This window comes from Felis catus, chromosome B3 (genome assembly GCF_018350175.1).
Source record: "Felis catus isolate Fca126 chromosome B3, F.catus_Fca126_mat1.0, whole genome shotgun sequence".
In the NCBI taxonomy this organism is placed as follows: domain Eukaryota; kingdom Metazoa; phylum Chordata; class Mammalia; order Carnivora; family Felidae; genus Felis; species Felis catus.
In genome coordinates this window covers 65,529,329-65,545,294 of record NC_058373.1, presented here as the reverse complement: position 1 = coordinate 65,545,294, position 15,966 = coordinate 65,529,329, and the positions used below count along the sequence as shown (strand labels likewise).

The 15,966-nt window shown below is 38.8% G+C and overlaps 1 protein-coding gene across 1 annotated transcript in view; it reads right to left on the bottom strand.

Annotated features, from left to right (window-relative positions):
- LOC123386240 overlaps window positions 1–15,966 on the bottom strand; it is a 57,162-nt gene that overhangs the window by 27,987 nt on the left and 13,209 nt on the right. Inside the window, exon 3 of the mRNA XM_045060655.1 lies at window positions 14,781–14,900. Within this exon, the coding sequence (XP_044916590.1) occupies window positions 14,872–14,900 (29 nt within the window). The 3' untranslated portion in view covers window positions 14,781–14,871. The remainder of the gene's footprint in view (window positions 1–14,780; window positions 14,901–15,966) is intronic.

The following is a 15,966-nucleotide window of genomic DNA, read 5'->3' as shown; positions in this document are numbered from 1 at the left end:
TATGGCAGACTTTCTGGTATTAGAATTATCAGTGGTGGAAAAAGTTGTGTGGAGTTTAAGGCAAATCACAACAGGAAAATCATAATATCAAACTCATGAGTTCTGAAAGCACTATATGTTCTGCAGCAGAAAATTTCACACCACTTGAAAAATTGCTTTTTGCATTCTACCAGACCTGATACTGACCCTTGGACACCACATGACTAAGTGGCCAGCAATGCCTGCCCATCATGATCTGAGCCTAAAACAATCCAGTGTAGAATGGAAGTACTACATTTTTGGTCAAGAACTGGCAGAGCCAAAGTATGACCAAGGGTCTTGAGCAGATGAATCATTCCCATGAATCCACCCACCACTGTTTTATCAGTGCATCTTCCTTAGCTTACATGGAAGCCTACATAGGAATGACACTTTTCATTAGCTGACCAAGAAGAAAGAGGACCTGTCTGGTTCAGAGCTCAATATGTGAGGGCATGCTAAAAATAGACGGCTGCTGTACTAGAGTCCACTTGGGGGCTGCCCTTAAAGCCTGTAATAAGAGGAAATGTTCCTAATAGAAATTCAAATGATGTATCTAGTCATTCACTTTGTGTAGAAAGAAGTCCTAGTTTGGAATATATATGGATTCATGGACAGTGGCAAAATGCTTGAATGTTTGGTCAAGGTCCTAAAAGGGGAAGGATTAGAATGGCGGGCTCAAGAAGTTTGGGAGAGGAGGCATTTTATGAACTTATGAATACGGCCACACAGAGTGAAGGTCTTTATATCGCATGTTGATTCTTACCAGAGAGCATCCACCATGGAGGATGTACTAACTGGCCAAATGGTTGGCATAACAAAGCCAGTGAACATCCACCAACCTCTTTTATTAGTAACCCAAGTGCTGGCACAATGGTTATGTCAAAAGAATAGCCATGGTGTTGGGAATTCGAACTATGCATGGGCCCAGCAGCATTGTCCGCATTCATCAAGGCTGATATAGGAACTATACTGCCAAATGTCAAATCTGCAAACAACAGAGACCAAAACTAAACCCTCAAAGTAGAACCGTTTCTTGAGATCAACTATCCACTTGTTAGCAAGTTGATTACAATAGATCTCTTCTACCCTAGAAGAGCAACAATTCATCCTGACTAGAATAAACAGTGTTTCAGATTTGGATACGCCGTTTTTTTTGCTTTTTTGGTTTTTTTTTTGTCCACAGGGCCTGTATTAGTTTTCTAAATTGCACTGCAAATTACCACAAATTTCGTGGCTTAAAATAACACACATTTGTTATCTCAGTTTCTATAGGTAAGAAGTCTGGGAATACATTACTGGGGTTTCCAGCTTCAATGTCATACCAGCAATGCAAATAACCAGGGCTCTGGTCTTCTTGGTGGCTTAATGAGGGAAGGATCCATTTACAGTCAGTGCCGCTATCTGAAGCTCTACAGAGTACTTACTGTTCTGACACAGGATTCCACATCACACTGTATCAGATCATAGTTATGTGCGGTGGACACATAACCACGGGATTCAGTGGTCCTATTCCATACCATCCAGAAAATGCTGGCCCATAAAGCAATGCAACAGCTTTTGGAAGATATGTCTAAGGCATCAGCTTGTAGATGGTACCCTGAGAAGAGGAGTCACCATCCTTCATGACACAGTATAAGGCAATTTCCCTAATCAATGGCCATTTTATGATGCAAGGCCAAACAGTAAAACCTGGGATCATGAGTAACTTGTTCTGTGAGTGTTCCACAAGATGAGCAAACATTTCTAATAAATTTTAACTTGATAAATGAGTAATGTCTTGTGATATAAGTAGTATGTGACACTGAAGTCACATGATCACAACTGAGCCAATGGTTCTTCTCTCTCTTTCTTTCTATCTCTTGCTGTGGGATTTGGCAGAAATAAGTGATTTCTCAGAAGGTTGGAAGGTGCCCCAAAGTGGCACTATGTATTTTTTGTCACTTCAAAGCACCTATGGACAGTTCTTTGCTTTTCTATACAAGAGTAAGCTTAGGAATGCTTTGCTTCATTCTAGGTCAGGCTGCCTGTAGATATAGACCCTTTGCTGTGCTGCCTTATTGCCAGTTACATTAAATATAGTGTATGACAAGAGTTTATTAATACTGTACTGTAGTCAACATCCATGAGAGCATATTCAATGGCCTCCACGCAGAAAAAGATTCCATGGAGCCAACAGATAGCAGTGATTCCGTTAGTGACAGTGAAAGTCGTCCTACACAGTAACCTCCTCTCTCTTGTCTCCCTCACACCAGCCACGAAGGTTTTCAAAGGTAAGTGAAGGCTATTTTTCTTTATATTTTATGTTTTCTTTATTATTTTATATAATATTACAGTATTTTAATCATTTTTACATGAATATTTTTGGGTCGTGGAATGAATCATCTGCGTTTCCATTATTTCTTATGGGAAAATTCACTTTGACATACAAGTGCTTTGGTTACAGGCATGTTTCCAGAACGAATTATGCTTGCAAACCAAGGTTTACTGTATACTCAAAAGATAGAATACCATAGGCCTGGAAACCAAGAATAGAAGTTGGAGTAGTCTTTATATTTTTACCATCAGTGCAGTGACCCACTTTCAAATTTGTGCTTCCTGTCCCCCAAACCCTGCAAGTCTTGAGGTCCTGATTCACAAAAGGCAAATGGTAAACGTCCCATTAAACTTTAAATTATGATTCCACCTGGTCATTTCACAATCTTTGTGCCAGGAGAACAGAATCAAAACAAGGAGTCACTATCCTGGCAGGGGTAAGTGACCCTTATTATTAGGAGGAGGTAAGGCTGCCATTATACAATTACAGGAAATTCCTGAAATGCTCTTACAGGAAACATACATTCAGCACTCCCTTTGGTACTCTCCTGTCCAATGTTAATGATAAACCTTGACAAGTGCATCAGCCTGGGAAGGGGATAGTGATCAGTGGCTCAAAGATGGGGATCTGCTGTAGGCAAAGAAAACACGAACTCAAAAAGATACCTGCACCCCCATGTCCACAGCAGCATTATTTACAGTAGGCAAGTCATGGAAGCAACCTAAGTGTCTAGCCACAGATAATGGCTAAAGAAGTTGTGGTATATACCCACAATGCAATACTATTCAGTCATAAAAATGGGGAAATCCTGCCATTTGCAGCAATGAGGAGGGCAACCTTGAGGGCATTATGCTGAGGTAAGTCAGACAGGGAAAGGCAAATACTGCAGAATCTTACTTATATGTGGAATCTAAAAAAGAAAAGAAAACCCCAAACTCATAGAAAAAAGAGATCAGATGTGTGGTTACCAGAGATGGGGGTGAGGAGAGGGAACAGGAGGAAGGTGGTTAAAAGGCACAAACTTCCAGTTATAAGATAAATAAGTACTAGGGATGCAACGCACAACATAATGACTACGGCTAAATCTGTAGGATTTATCCTACGGCTGTAGGATATACAGGAAAGGTGTTAAGAGAGCAAATCCTAAGAGTTCTCATCACAAGGAGAATTCTTTTTTCTTTTTTTCCCCATCTCTTTTTATTGTATCTATATAAGAAGATGGATATTAACTAAACTTATTGTGGTTATCACTTCACAATACAGGTTAAGTCAACCTTTAGGCTATATACCAGAAACTCATATGGTGATGAATGTCTATATCTCAATAAAACTGGAAAAAAATTATACAAGCATTCATATGCTAATAAATATATTCATAATTGACAATCATGAGAAGGAATGAATTTATAGCAATAATTGTAATAAATTCGGGGTGCCTGGGTGGCTCAGTCGCTTAAGTATCTGACCTGGTTTCTGCTCAGGTCATGATCTCACGGTTCGTGAGTTCGAGCCCCACATTGGGCTCTGTGCTGGCAGTGTGGGGCCTGCTTGGGATTCTCTCTCTCTCTCTCTCTCTCTCTCTCTCTCTCTCTGCCCCTCCCCCACTCGCTCTCTGTTTCTCAAAATAAATAAATAACACTTCAAAAAAATTTTTAAAAATGATAATAAATTCAACACGCAATTTTTCCTGCTTTCCACTCCCCTGACAAATGGGGATCTAAGCTGGGTCACTCTCTCCCCCATCCCCACTGGTAAACCAGCCACTGGTAGGGATGATAACTGCGGGTGAGGCAAGTCTAGAATGGGTAACAAAGGAAGGAGATGGTGAATATTAATTGTGACCATGAGACTAGCTGTAGAGTAGGCTGTAGCTCATCTCACAAACTTCCGAAGAACAGTTTCTTTAGGAAAAAAAATGAACCAGAATCCTAGAGGAACTATTGCCAGAGGTGGTAAGCTTAGTGTCCAAAGCAAGTGAATCTGAGTGGTGAAAGAGGTTGACTGTAGTGGATGTTGGTGTGTGCTGCCCAGATTTCTCCTTTAGGACAAAAGACACGCATTCCCTGGCTTCCAGGTGTGGTGCCTGATGACTCACAGCTGATTTCAATCAAGGATTTGTTTTCTTCCAAAGGCAACCATCTTATCCCAGGTACTACTCTTTGTCTGGGGGCAGCTCCCATGCAATGGCAAGTCAGGGCAGGGGTACAAAGGCCTGGACCTTTTGCCTCAAGCTGGGACATCTTTGAAGGGCTATCCCAGATTCGGAGCTCTGGTGGGCCTCTATGATAGTCTAATCAGAATTCACATCTCCCTCTTCTCCCTTCACTCCCTTACAGGTACTGTACAGGAGAGCGATTCCTAATAGACACCTGCCTCTATTTTGGGTCTGCTTCTAAGGAATATGATCTGCAAAATCATGGGACTCTTCCCAGAGTGAACATTTCAATAGAGTGAAATGGACTGTTTAGTAAAACACACTGCTTAGCCATTCACTTCTCTTCACTGGTTAATGTTCTGGGAGGACACCTCTTGGGCATAAACAACTCTATGAGAATACTGTCATAAGTTACCAAAGATATTTTAAGGACCATTCTAAAATGCAGAATATTATTAAATGTTATTCTTTCATTTTGTTTGAGTGAGACAACATGTCAATGCTAAGAAATGTATTCTCTCTGCATGTTAAGGATAATAAAGGAAGCTGGTTTGATCAATATGGTTTTTTGCAAACATGTGTATTACATATATGCTATAAATTAAATTTACCACCTCTATAAAAGGCAATTGAACCAAATTTTGCATAGTTAGCTGTCCGTGAAGATAAAAATATACTGAACCACAAGTGGTTAAACACAATAAAAGAATGCCATCCTGTGTAACATTCAGTAAGAAAGACCAACGCAGACAGAACTAATCTGATTTGACACCACTGAGCCTCACTTCACCATCTTGCTCTTGGCAGAATTCCCACTGAAGTTCCTATGTGCTTTGCTACAGCAAGGACCATAGGATGGAGTTCAAGGATTTCCTCCAGTGGAAACGTGTAAGTGAGCCTTTATTCCTTTAGGTTTCTTCACATTCTAGCATAAGATTTTCATATGAAGCTTTAGTTAAACGTAGGCAGAGGCTGGGAGAAAATGGAAGAGGATGAAAAGTATCACACAGACATCATTCTCTGCTGGTAATCAGTAGGGTTGCATTACCACATTTTTGACATGGTTCTCCAATGTGATAGAGAGAAAGACTATGTAGAAAATTATCACCCGGATTCACTCAACCTAAAAACATTAGAGAACTGGCTCTTTAACATTCTGATTTCTTAGTGGAGAATAAAATGAAGTGATTTACTCCTCCTAATATTTCTAAAAATATTTTAAATTGGTCATCATACTTAGAACCCTAACACCCTTGCAAAACTACAAAAAAGTTAAGTGTTCATCATTATTACATCTAAGAGCAAGGCCAGCTTTTTATTTGAATACAAAGCCACTTGCAGGATATTTCATCTTTTTTTAAAGGTTTTATTTCCAGCTATAAAAATTATATATGCCCATGGTGTAGATAATTAGGAAAATACAATGCAGCCACTAAATGGATTTTATGATCTTTGAGTTATGTTGGGAAATTCCTGTGTTATAATAGTAACTTGGAAAAAAGGACAGAAAATTGTATATGTTATATATACAACATACACTGTAATTTACCTATTTCTCTACTATGACACATATAGGTGCTTTCTAATTATTCATGAATTAAAACACTACTGTGATGAACATTTTTGTGCATAACATTTCCCCACATTTTGGATTACGTTTGAAGGATGTGATGAACAATCAGGTCTAAGGTAAGGGTACTTTAGTGTTTTACCATTTTGATAATTGTTGTTTCACGTATTGTTTCTAGCTGTGTATGAAAGTATTCATTTCATTTTTTACTTGGAACTGAGAGTCTGAGGGGTAAAATATATGTGAGTCTAGCTTTATTGGTACTGATTCAAAAGTTTTTCTGAAATAGCAAACTTATGCTTGACAGAATACATCTCAGGGCACCTGAGTGGTCAGTGCATTAAACATCCAACTCGTGATTTTGGCTCAGGCCATGATCTCATGGTTCATGTGTTTGAGCCCCATGTCGGGTTCTGTGCTGGCAGTGAGGAGCCTGCTTGTGGTTCTCTCTTTCTCTCCCTCTCCATCTGCCCCTCCCCTGCTCTCTCTCTCTCAAAATACAGAAAAACCTTGGTTTGCAAGCATAATTAATTCTGGAAACATGCTTGTAATCCAAAGCACTTGTATACCGAAGGGAATTTCAAGTACCATTGGTTCAGTTGTGATCATGTGACATTCAGTGTCACATACTACTCATATTGCAAGACACCGCTCGTTTATCAAGTTAAAATTAGTAGAAATGTTTGCTTATCTTGTGGAACACTCGCAGAACAAGTTACTTGCAATCCAAGTTTTACTGTAAAAAAGAGAATACATCTCTAAACTTTACCTTTTTAAAAAAATTTTTCTTTTTTTAATATATAATGGACATATATCACTAAGTTAAGATGTACAACAGGTTAATCTGATACATTTATGTATTTCAATATGATTATCACCATAGCCTTAGCTAACATCTCTGTCATGTCGTATAATTATTGTTTCTTTTTTTGGTGAGAACAATTAAGATCTACTCTCTTGGCAACTTTGAAATTTATACTACAGTATTAATGACTATACTCACTGTGCTGTGGATTAGATCTCTAGGACTTATTTATCTACTAGTTGCAAGTTTGTACCCTTAAACAACATCTCCCCAGTTCCTGCCCCAGCTACCAGTACCTGTTAATCCCCATCTATTCTCTGTTTTCACGAGTTCAGCCTTTTTGGATTCCACATGTTAGTCTTTCTCTGACTCATCTCACTTATCATAAAGTTCTCAAGGTCCATTCATGTTATCACAAATAGCAGGATTTCCTTCTTTCTCATGGATGCATAATATTCCATGATATACCAAATTTCTTTATCCGTTCATCTGTTGATGGACATTTAAAATATTTCCATATCTTGACTACTGTAAATAATGATGTAATAAGCATGGGAGTGCAGATGTCTCTTTGATATCCCATTTTTCTTTCCTTTTTGCCTTCCTTTTTATCAGCAGAAATCTGTCTCAATTTCATAGACTATACCATATATATTTTATACCAGTTTGAGAAGATAATGCTTTGTACTACAAATCATGAAATATAATATATTAAAAAGAATACAATGAGGGGTGCCTGTGGAGCTGTCAGTTGAGCGTCTGACTGACCCCTGATTTCAGCTCAGGTTATGATGTCACAGTTCATGGGACCAAGCTCAGCAGTGACTGGTCTCTGCGCTGAAGGCATGGAGTCTGCTTGGGTATATCTCCCTCTCTCCCTCTCTGCCCCTACCCTGATTGCATGCTCTCTCTCAAAATAAATAAATAAATAACTTAAAAAAAGCTAAAAGAGAATAAAATAATAAAAAATAAGGTCTCAAAAAAACACGGTTTGGTTACAAAATCCTCAATTTCTACAAACCACTTACTTCCCTTTAATCAATCAAAATGTACTTTATTTCTAATGAAGGTAATGCAAGGTAGGTGGGGGAATGAAGATAAGAACTGATGATAGAAAGTATGCTTTTAATTTGATGCTTCAATTTCAATTTCATATGCTTCAATATGATGGGGAAAAAATAAAGGGGGGCAGAGGAACAGAAAAATAAAGTTCTTTCAGTACTGATCAAGAAGATGTAATTTGCTGTGCTCTTTTTGGTTTACTGTACACAAGCATTAATTCCTTTCTCCTTTTGTCCCCTTGCAAAATATCCTGCTAATTTCTAGATCTGGACAGTCTTCCTCTTACGGAGTATATATCAAGGGACCAAAGCAATCTAGCAAACAAGGATACATATCTTTCCCTATAGAAAGATATTTACAAGGTCTTCTCTAATTACAAACTCATTTGAACTACCAATCCTCAAGCAAATCAATGCTTTGCTGTACCCTGGCTGTGCTTTCAGCAGATTGTTGGGTTTATGTGTATTTGATTCACACTATATATTGATCCGATAATTCCAACATTTAAATAATAACATGCTGGAATGAAGTGAATACAGAACTTTCAAATTCTACAGGTATGATCTCGGTGCAGCATACATTGTGTCATACTCTGCAGTGATTTTTGATGAGGAATTCTATTAGTGGGGTTCTAGGTAAAACTGAACAATTGGTCAACTCTTTTTGGCCCCCATATACACCTACAAACTTCTACTCACAGCTCATTTTCAGTTTATATTCAGTCATTCACTTTTTTTGATAGTCGATCATATATTTTATTTTATCATCTGAACTAGAAAACATTTCTGGGGTTGAAGGGAAGATGGCATAACATAACTACCACAGATAATTGGCATAACCATGATTATCCAGAGCAAATGGGGACATATTGTTACCCTATTTATAGGTTACAAGGGGAATTACAACCATGGCTGGCTACATGATTTGTGGGGTCCAGTGAAAATGAAAATTCAGGATTCCTTGTTCAACACATATGAAGAATTTCAAAATGGTGACAGCATAGCATTAAACCAAGCCTGTTCTGCATATGGGATCTTTTGTGACTGCCCAGGTGATGTGCATATGAAGCTGGCTATGATCATCACCAAAGCTAAAATACTTAGGTTCCCAAACTTTTTTCTCCTCACCAAGTAAATGTCAAAACATATCTTTGTCTTGTTCCATTTTTTTTAAATTAAAGGAATGTATGATCACTTTGCTAATTTAAAGTGTATGATTAAAAAATTTAAATAAACTTTATGACATATAAAGAAAAATGTAGTAGTCTTGGGCTCTCTGTCTAAAATCCTGTCATTCTAACATGACCGTAAAGAGTGGAGGACTAAAGAAGAATGAAATTCCAGGAAGTTTATATTTAAGGAACTGAAGGGTTTTAGTGTTTGTGTTCCTCGCTAGCAAGTGTTAACGTTACTGATGTAATTTTTTACTCTATATAAGAGAATCCTCTCTATGTAGACAGAAGGTGTCAGTTTAAGAAAGAAACATAAATATCTGAGTTAAATACCAACTAGGAAAACACACAGTAAAGAATGTTGCACAACCATCTGGAAAATGCAAAGAAAATCACAATTAATGTGCAGAGAAAAGGAGAGGGTAAAAGGGATGAAATAAACCTAGTATTTATCAAGAAGCAGCCATAAACATGGAATTCTGATAAAGTATCTGAGTGACAAGTAGCTATCATCAGGTGCTACTTCTTATGAGAAGGTCACAGAAATTAGGAGAAATCCCCCAGCATCTGAAACCCCGCCTATAAGTAGAATGGCTCCAAACAGGGCACCTGAACTAAAGTCAATGAATCCTCCTCTCTCTTAAAAGGAATCTGTATTTACAAACTAGCTCTAAAGCAAACAAACATGAAGCCTAGGGAGCATGGATGAAGGAAGACAGAATCATGGCATCTATGATACATTCTCACTAATGAACATGGCTCATATCTCTCAGATTGATATTGATTTTCACACTAGATTATTTTTCACAATGCTATATGCTGGAAGAGAAGCTTTATTCAGAGGTACACAGATTGCCACCCTCATATAGTATGATTTCTGTGACAATGGGTAGGCTTGTCAACATCCAAAATTTTAATTCCTCCTGTTGGTTAAATCTGGAATTCTGCAATAAAACTAGAGCTAGTCATGTTCTAGACTTGCAGGTGCTGCAGTATTAATATCCAGCTCAAGGAAAGGGAATATCTGTCTTGTTTATCCTTTCTACTAGTCTGATTAAAATCTATTTTTTTATGTTTATTCGCTTAGAGAGCGAGAGAGAGTGATAGAGAATAAGGGAGAGTGACAGAGAGCGCAAGAGAGAGCATAAGAAAGAAAGCAAGGCAGAGAGCAAGAGCAAGAGAGAGAGCAAGAGAGAGAGCGCACACAAGTGGGGGAGTGGCAGAGAGAGAGAGGGAGAGAGAATACCAAGCAGGCTTTGCAACATCAGCTCAAAGCCTGAGGTAGGGCTCAGATTCACGAACTGTGAGATCATGACCTGAGCCAAAGCTGCACGCTTAACTGAGCCACCGAGGCTCCCCAAAATCTAACTTTTTAGTTCAGAACTATAGTTGATTCTTTCTCTAACTTCAGATGTGTGGACACAGAGACACAGGGTATAGATAAAGCTATGCATCCTTAAGGCCTGACAAAAAAGAAAAAGGAGGCTCCTGATCAGAGGTGGATAACCACTTTTTCCACCACTACAGGAAGATTTCGGAGAAAGGGAAGAGGGCTGTCATCCTACAATCCTCAAAAAGATGGATCAGTTTTTGTTAAGTCAGAGAAAGGAGAGCACTGCCTTCAGGAGGGTCAAAGCAGATCATCAGGGACTGCACAGGTTGGGTGTGAGTCCTGTTTCCATGGAGCTTCCCTTATACGGAGCAGCCACATGGGGCAACAGTCAGCAACCCAATCATAACAGCCCACTGGAATATATCAAAGGTTAGTCAGGGATTCAGAAGCAGGGCCAAAATAACTGTCCAAACCTTATAAAATATATTGCTAATAACCAAACACACACTCATATTTCAAATACTGTTTTGGTACCTACATTCAAACTGCTATATTTAATCAAGTTGTACCAACCACCTCTGTATCTATAGCCTGCAGGTTTCAAACACTTTATGAAGCAGTATGATACCAAAACAACTGGGGTGACAAAGTGATATTTGCTTAGACAGTCCTAGATTCCAGAAAAGGAAGCTTCTGTGGATTGAATTTGAGACTTGCCTAGTGAAAATCCTTTAGACTGCTTCATTTCTTCCTCTTTTTTTTTTTTTATAGTTTACTTACTTTGAGAGACAGAGTGCGCATGTGCACACACGCACACAAGTGGGGGAGGGACATAGAGAGAGAGCAGAGAGAGAATCCTAAGCAGGCTCTTCACTGTCAGCACAGAGTCCCCACATGGGGCTTGATCTCATGAATGCTGAGATCATGACCTGAGCCAAAATCAAGAGTCAGAGGCTCAGGGGAGGCCCAGGCGGCAGAGCCTCCGGGACGGCGAACAATAATCCAGTGAAGAAATGGGCAGAAGACATGAATAGATACTTCTCTAAAGAAGACATCCAGATGGCCAACAGGCACATGAAAAGATGCTCAACATCACTCCTCATCAGGGAAATACAAATCAAAACCATACTCAGATATCACCTCATGCCAGTCAGAGTGGCTAAAATGAGTAAATCAGGAGACTATAGATGCTGGAGAGGATGTGGAGAAATGGGAACCCTCTTGCACTGTTGGTGGGAATGCAAACTGGTGCAGCTGCTCTGGAAAACAGTGTGGAGGTTCCTCAAAAAATTAAAAATGACCCAGCAATAGCACTGCTGGGAATTTACCCAAGGGATACAGGAATGCTGATGCATAGGGGCACTTGTACCCTAATGTTTATTGCAGCACTTTCAACAATAGCCAAATTATGGAAAGAGCCTAAATGTCCATCAACTGATGAATGCATAAAGAAGTTGTGGTTTATATATACAATGGAATACTACCTGGCAATGAGAAGGAATGAAGTATGGCCTTTTGTAGCAACGTGGATGGAACTGGAGGGTATTATGCTAAGTGAAATAAGTCATACAAAGAAAGACAGATACCATATGTTTTCACTCTTATGTGGATCCTGAGAAACTTGACAGAAGACCATGGGGGAGGGGAAGGGGAAAAAAGTCAGAGAGGGAGGGAGGCAAACCATAAGAGACTCTTAGACACTGAGAATAAACTGAGGGTTTATGGGGTGTAGGAGGGAGGGGAAATTGGGTGATGGGCATTGAGGAGGGCACCTGTTGGGATGAGCACTGGGTGTTGTATGGAAACCAGTTTGACAATAAATTTCATATTAAAAAAAAAGGGTCAGAGGCTCAACCAACTGAGCCACCCAGGCACCCTTAGACTATTTCACTTCTGACTTGATCATAGGAGCTCCTTGGAGAAGGTGGGACTTCACAGAGCAAAGCAAGGACAGAGATCCATGTATGGATGTGACCAGGAGCCTTGGAGTCCCATGCAGATAAAGTATGTGTAGATTTCTAAGCTGTTGAGGTTGGAAATTGTGCCATAAATTTTAACTTCTATAAAATAGTTTGCACAGTTTTAAATTGCGTTAATCTCAATAATAAAGATCTGATTTTAAAACATATTCCTGTGAAAAGATCCCCACTCTGCCTTCCTGGTAAGAATCTTTTAAGTTAAGATTCTGTCTCTTATAGAAACGTATCGACAAACCTATTGTCAATAAAGATGCAACAATTCACTCATTAAAGGATAAAGTTGTTACCACTGCTTACTCCAATCTTTTGAGCAGTGAGTTACTTCAACTTCAATTCTGGTACTCTTTAACACAAAAATGAAATAAAAACTAAAGGGATGTTAAGTATTTTTTAAAGAGGAATTCACCACAGTAAACCTCATGTGTTACTATTCTAGCATATTATGGCTACTAAATAAATCTTAAATCAACGGAATGCTAAGGATTTGGACATCACTTAGAAACACAGGTTACAGACTTAACACTAAAGCCAAATACAATTTTAAATTGGAATTATTTTTACATATTGAAATGTTCATACAAATAGAGTGTCCTGCTTAAAGATAAGGATTTTTTTCTTTTTTGACAGAAGGTCCTATATAAGAAGTTTAATTTATCATAAATTTTCAAGGAAACTTTATCCAGCTAAGAAACTTATATTTGTTAGCGGGAAGGCATCATTCTTTAGATTTCTACTATAGTCCATACATATTAGGTGGTTTTTTTTTGCTTATTTTGTCAGAGGCATTTTAACTTGTAAAAAAAAAATACATTATCCTATATCTAAAAAGTAAACACACATTCCAAGCATGTTGGGGCAAGCCACTAACCACTGATTTAAAACAAATCTTCCCATTTGATTTTCAGAGCAAAAATGGAAACTGTCTGTTTTGATTTAAATCTGTCCCAGAGCAGTTTCCATGAGTTAACACAGTTGAATTGTAAACCCAGGAACAAATAAACAAATGAATACTCAAGTGGCTTTGAACAACTGCACCAGTGCTTGGTTTCCAGTGGGTGCATCCTTCTCCTCAAGCCTGCATTATAATTAAGAGGTTACAATGGGAAGAAACCTGGGACAATGGCATGGGGAGAGAATGCTAAAATCCTAATGAGAGGAAAAACCCAGGACAATCTGTTTAATAACCTCATAGCCATTGTTCACATCAGAGTGACAAACAGTATAATATGGCAGAGCTCTTGTGTCCTCTGGCTGTTCAGCACTGCCTCCACACTTCTTTACTGTGCCAGAACTACTTAGCTTCTTTTTACAGCCCTCACACACATCAAGTCGACAAGGGACGGAGAAAGCCTGCCATGGCAGCATAGGAAAAAGAGGAGAGTGAGGAGGAATTGGGTCAGACCGGTCAGGGGATGAACATACATCCCGATTGAATGTATAAGGGGTAAGATGCATAAGGGATATAAAGCCAAGATATTTCAGCGTTTAGCAATAATCAATGTCCTGAATTCTCACCAACCACCCCCCTCCCCCCGGCAAAGCCATGCCCTGGCTACAATTATTACTTTTTTAATCTCCTAATTGAATTCAAAGGCTCATTACAATAGTAAGGGCATTTGAATCAATAGGAATATAATGAAAATACATTTTGCTGGAAAGGGACTTTGAGAGATTTTAGGATACATCTTTTGGTGGATGTGAAAGTTTTACTGAGGAATGTTAAAAGGTCCAAAGAGCAGAGTGCTTGGCACTGTCCTATGGAGAGATACATAATGCCAACTCAGCACTCATTCACCACATGGCTCCAAAAGACCAGTGATCAACAATCTAAATGCCTTTAGGGTACAGGGATAATACATAAATGCATATATTTGGCCAGGAATGTGTGAAAGGAATGGCAGGGATTTTTGCTTGTGTCCATGATATTCTAGCTCTTCCACAGAATATAAAAATTAAATTTAAAAAACATAACACAAACAGAGAACAACCCTTCGAAGGCATCAAAGCATCCAGAAAAAAGGGAAACATTAGATAAGCCATGCCATACCCGCTTTTATTCTATTTCTAAAGATTAGTGTTCAAGTTGTTTAGGGTTAGGGAGTCTAATTCCAAGCATAATGCATAAAGGCTGAACTGAAACTTGCATCAGTTTCAGTGGGTTGGGCAGTTGAAAGTTGGGAGTTTAGGGTTACCAGGGTAGCCAGGATTTGGGGCCAAGATCCTGGATAAAAGGAACTGCAAAGAAGGAAGCCAAATGAACTACATGGAATTTCCCTTTGAGACATATGTAACTCCTAAACTGTACTGAGTGAAGCTAAAGATAAGAGATTAGGAAACTAAGTAGAAAGCCACTGCTAAGAGCTAACTCACCAAGCAAAGACTTAGCAGTCTAAGGATTCTGGAGAGACACAATCTGGTTTCAGGCCAACTATGGAGGACGAGCTGGGACATCCTCAGGGCTTCAGTTGAGACCTCCTGAAGGCCTATGCCCTAGGAATGAAAGTAAACAGAAATTATACAGCCTTGAGTGGGTCAGAGTAATCTTTCCATATTCTATCTGCCAGAAGAAAACTAAATTTTTTGTAGAGGATAATAGCATCCAGATTCTTTGTAACTTTTCCCAGATAATGTTTGATATTCAATCAAAATTATCGGGGGGCACCTGGGTGGCTCAGTCAGTTGAGCATCTGACTTTGGCTCAAGTCATGATCTTGCGGTTCGTGGGTTTGAGCTCCACGTCGGGCTCTGTGCTGACAGCTCGGAGCCTGGAGCCTGCTTTGGATTCTGTGTCTACCTCTCTCTCTGCCCCTCCCTGGCTTATACTCTGTCTCTCTCTCTGTCAAAAATAAATAAACATTAAAAAAAATTTTTTTTAAATTATCAGGCATCCTAGGAAATAAGGTCACATGACGAAAAATAAAAAATAAAGACAGACAACAGAACCAGAGCAATAGAATATAAAGAAATTGGAGTTGTCAGATCGAAATTAAAGTAACCATGATTAACGTGTTCATGAAAATAAATGAAAGCTGGTAAATTTACCAGAGAATTTGAATTAAAAACAAAAGAGAGAGACAGAGGTGGGGGGGGGGGGGATCAAGAGGAAATTCTAGTACTGAAAAATACAATAATTAAGATTAGAAACTCAATCCTTGGATTTAACAGATTATAGCGAGGGAAGAGGAAATTTCAAATAGTAGAAAATACCCAGACTGAAGCATGAAATGCAAGAGGGATAAAAAAATAGAAAAAGTAAGAGACATATGAGATATAGTGAAGAAAGCCCTAATGCATATGTAATTGGAGTCTCAAAATGAGATAAAATATGGAGCAAGATATTTGAACACATATATGCTCAAATTTTCCAGAAGTGCTGGATCTATTGAGCTATAAATTTAAGAAGTTCTGCAACCCCCCAATAGGATAATACAAAGAAAGTTATATATAGATGCATGATAGTAAAAATGCTGAAAACTAGAAACAAAAATATAATTTTAAAAGCAGGTCCCTCCTCCCAAAGACTCATAACCTTCAAAGAAGCAACAGCTACCTTTTG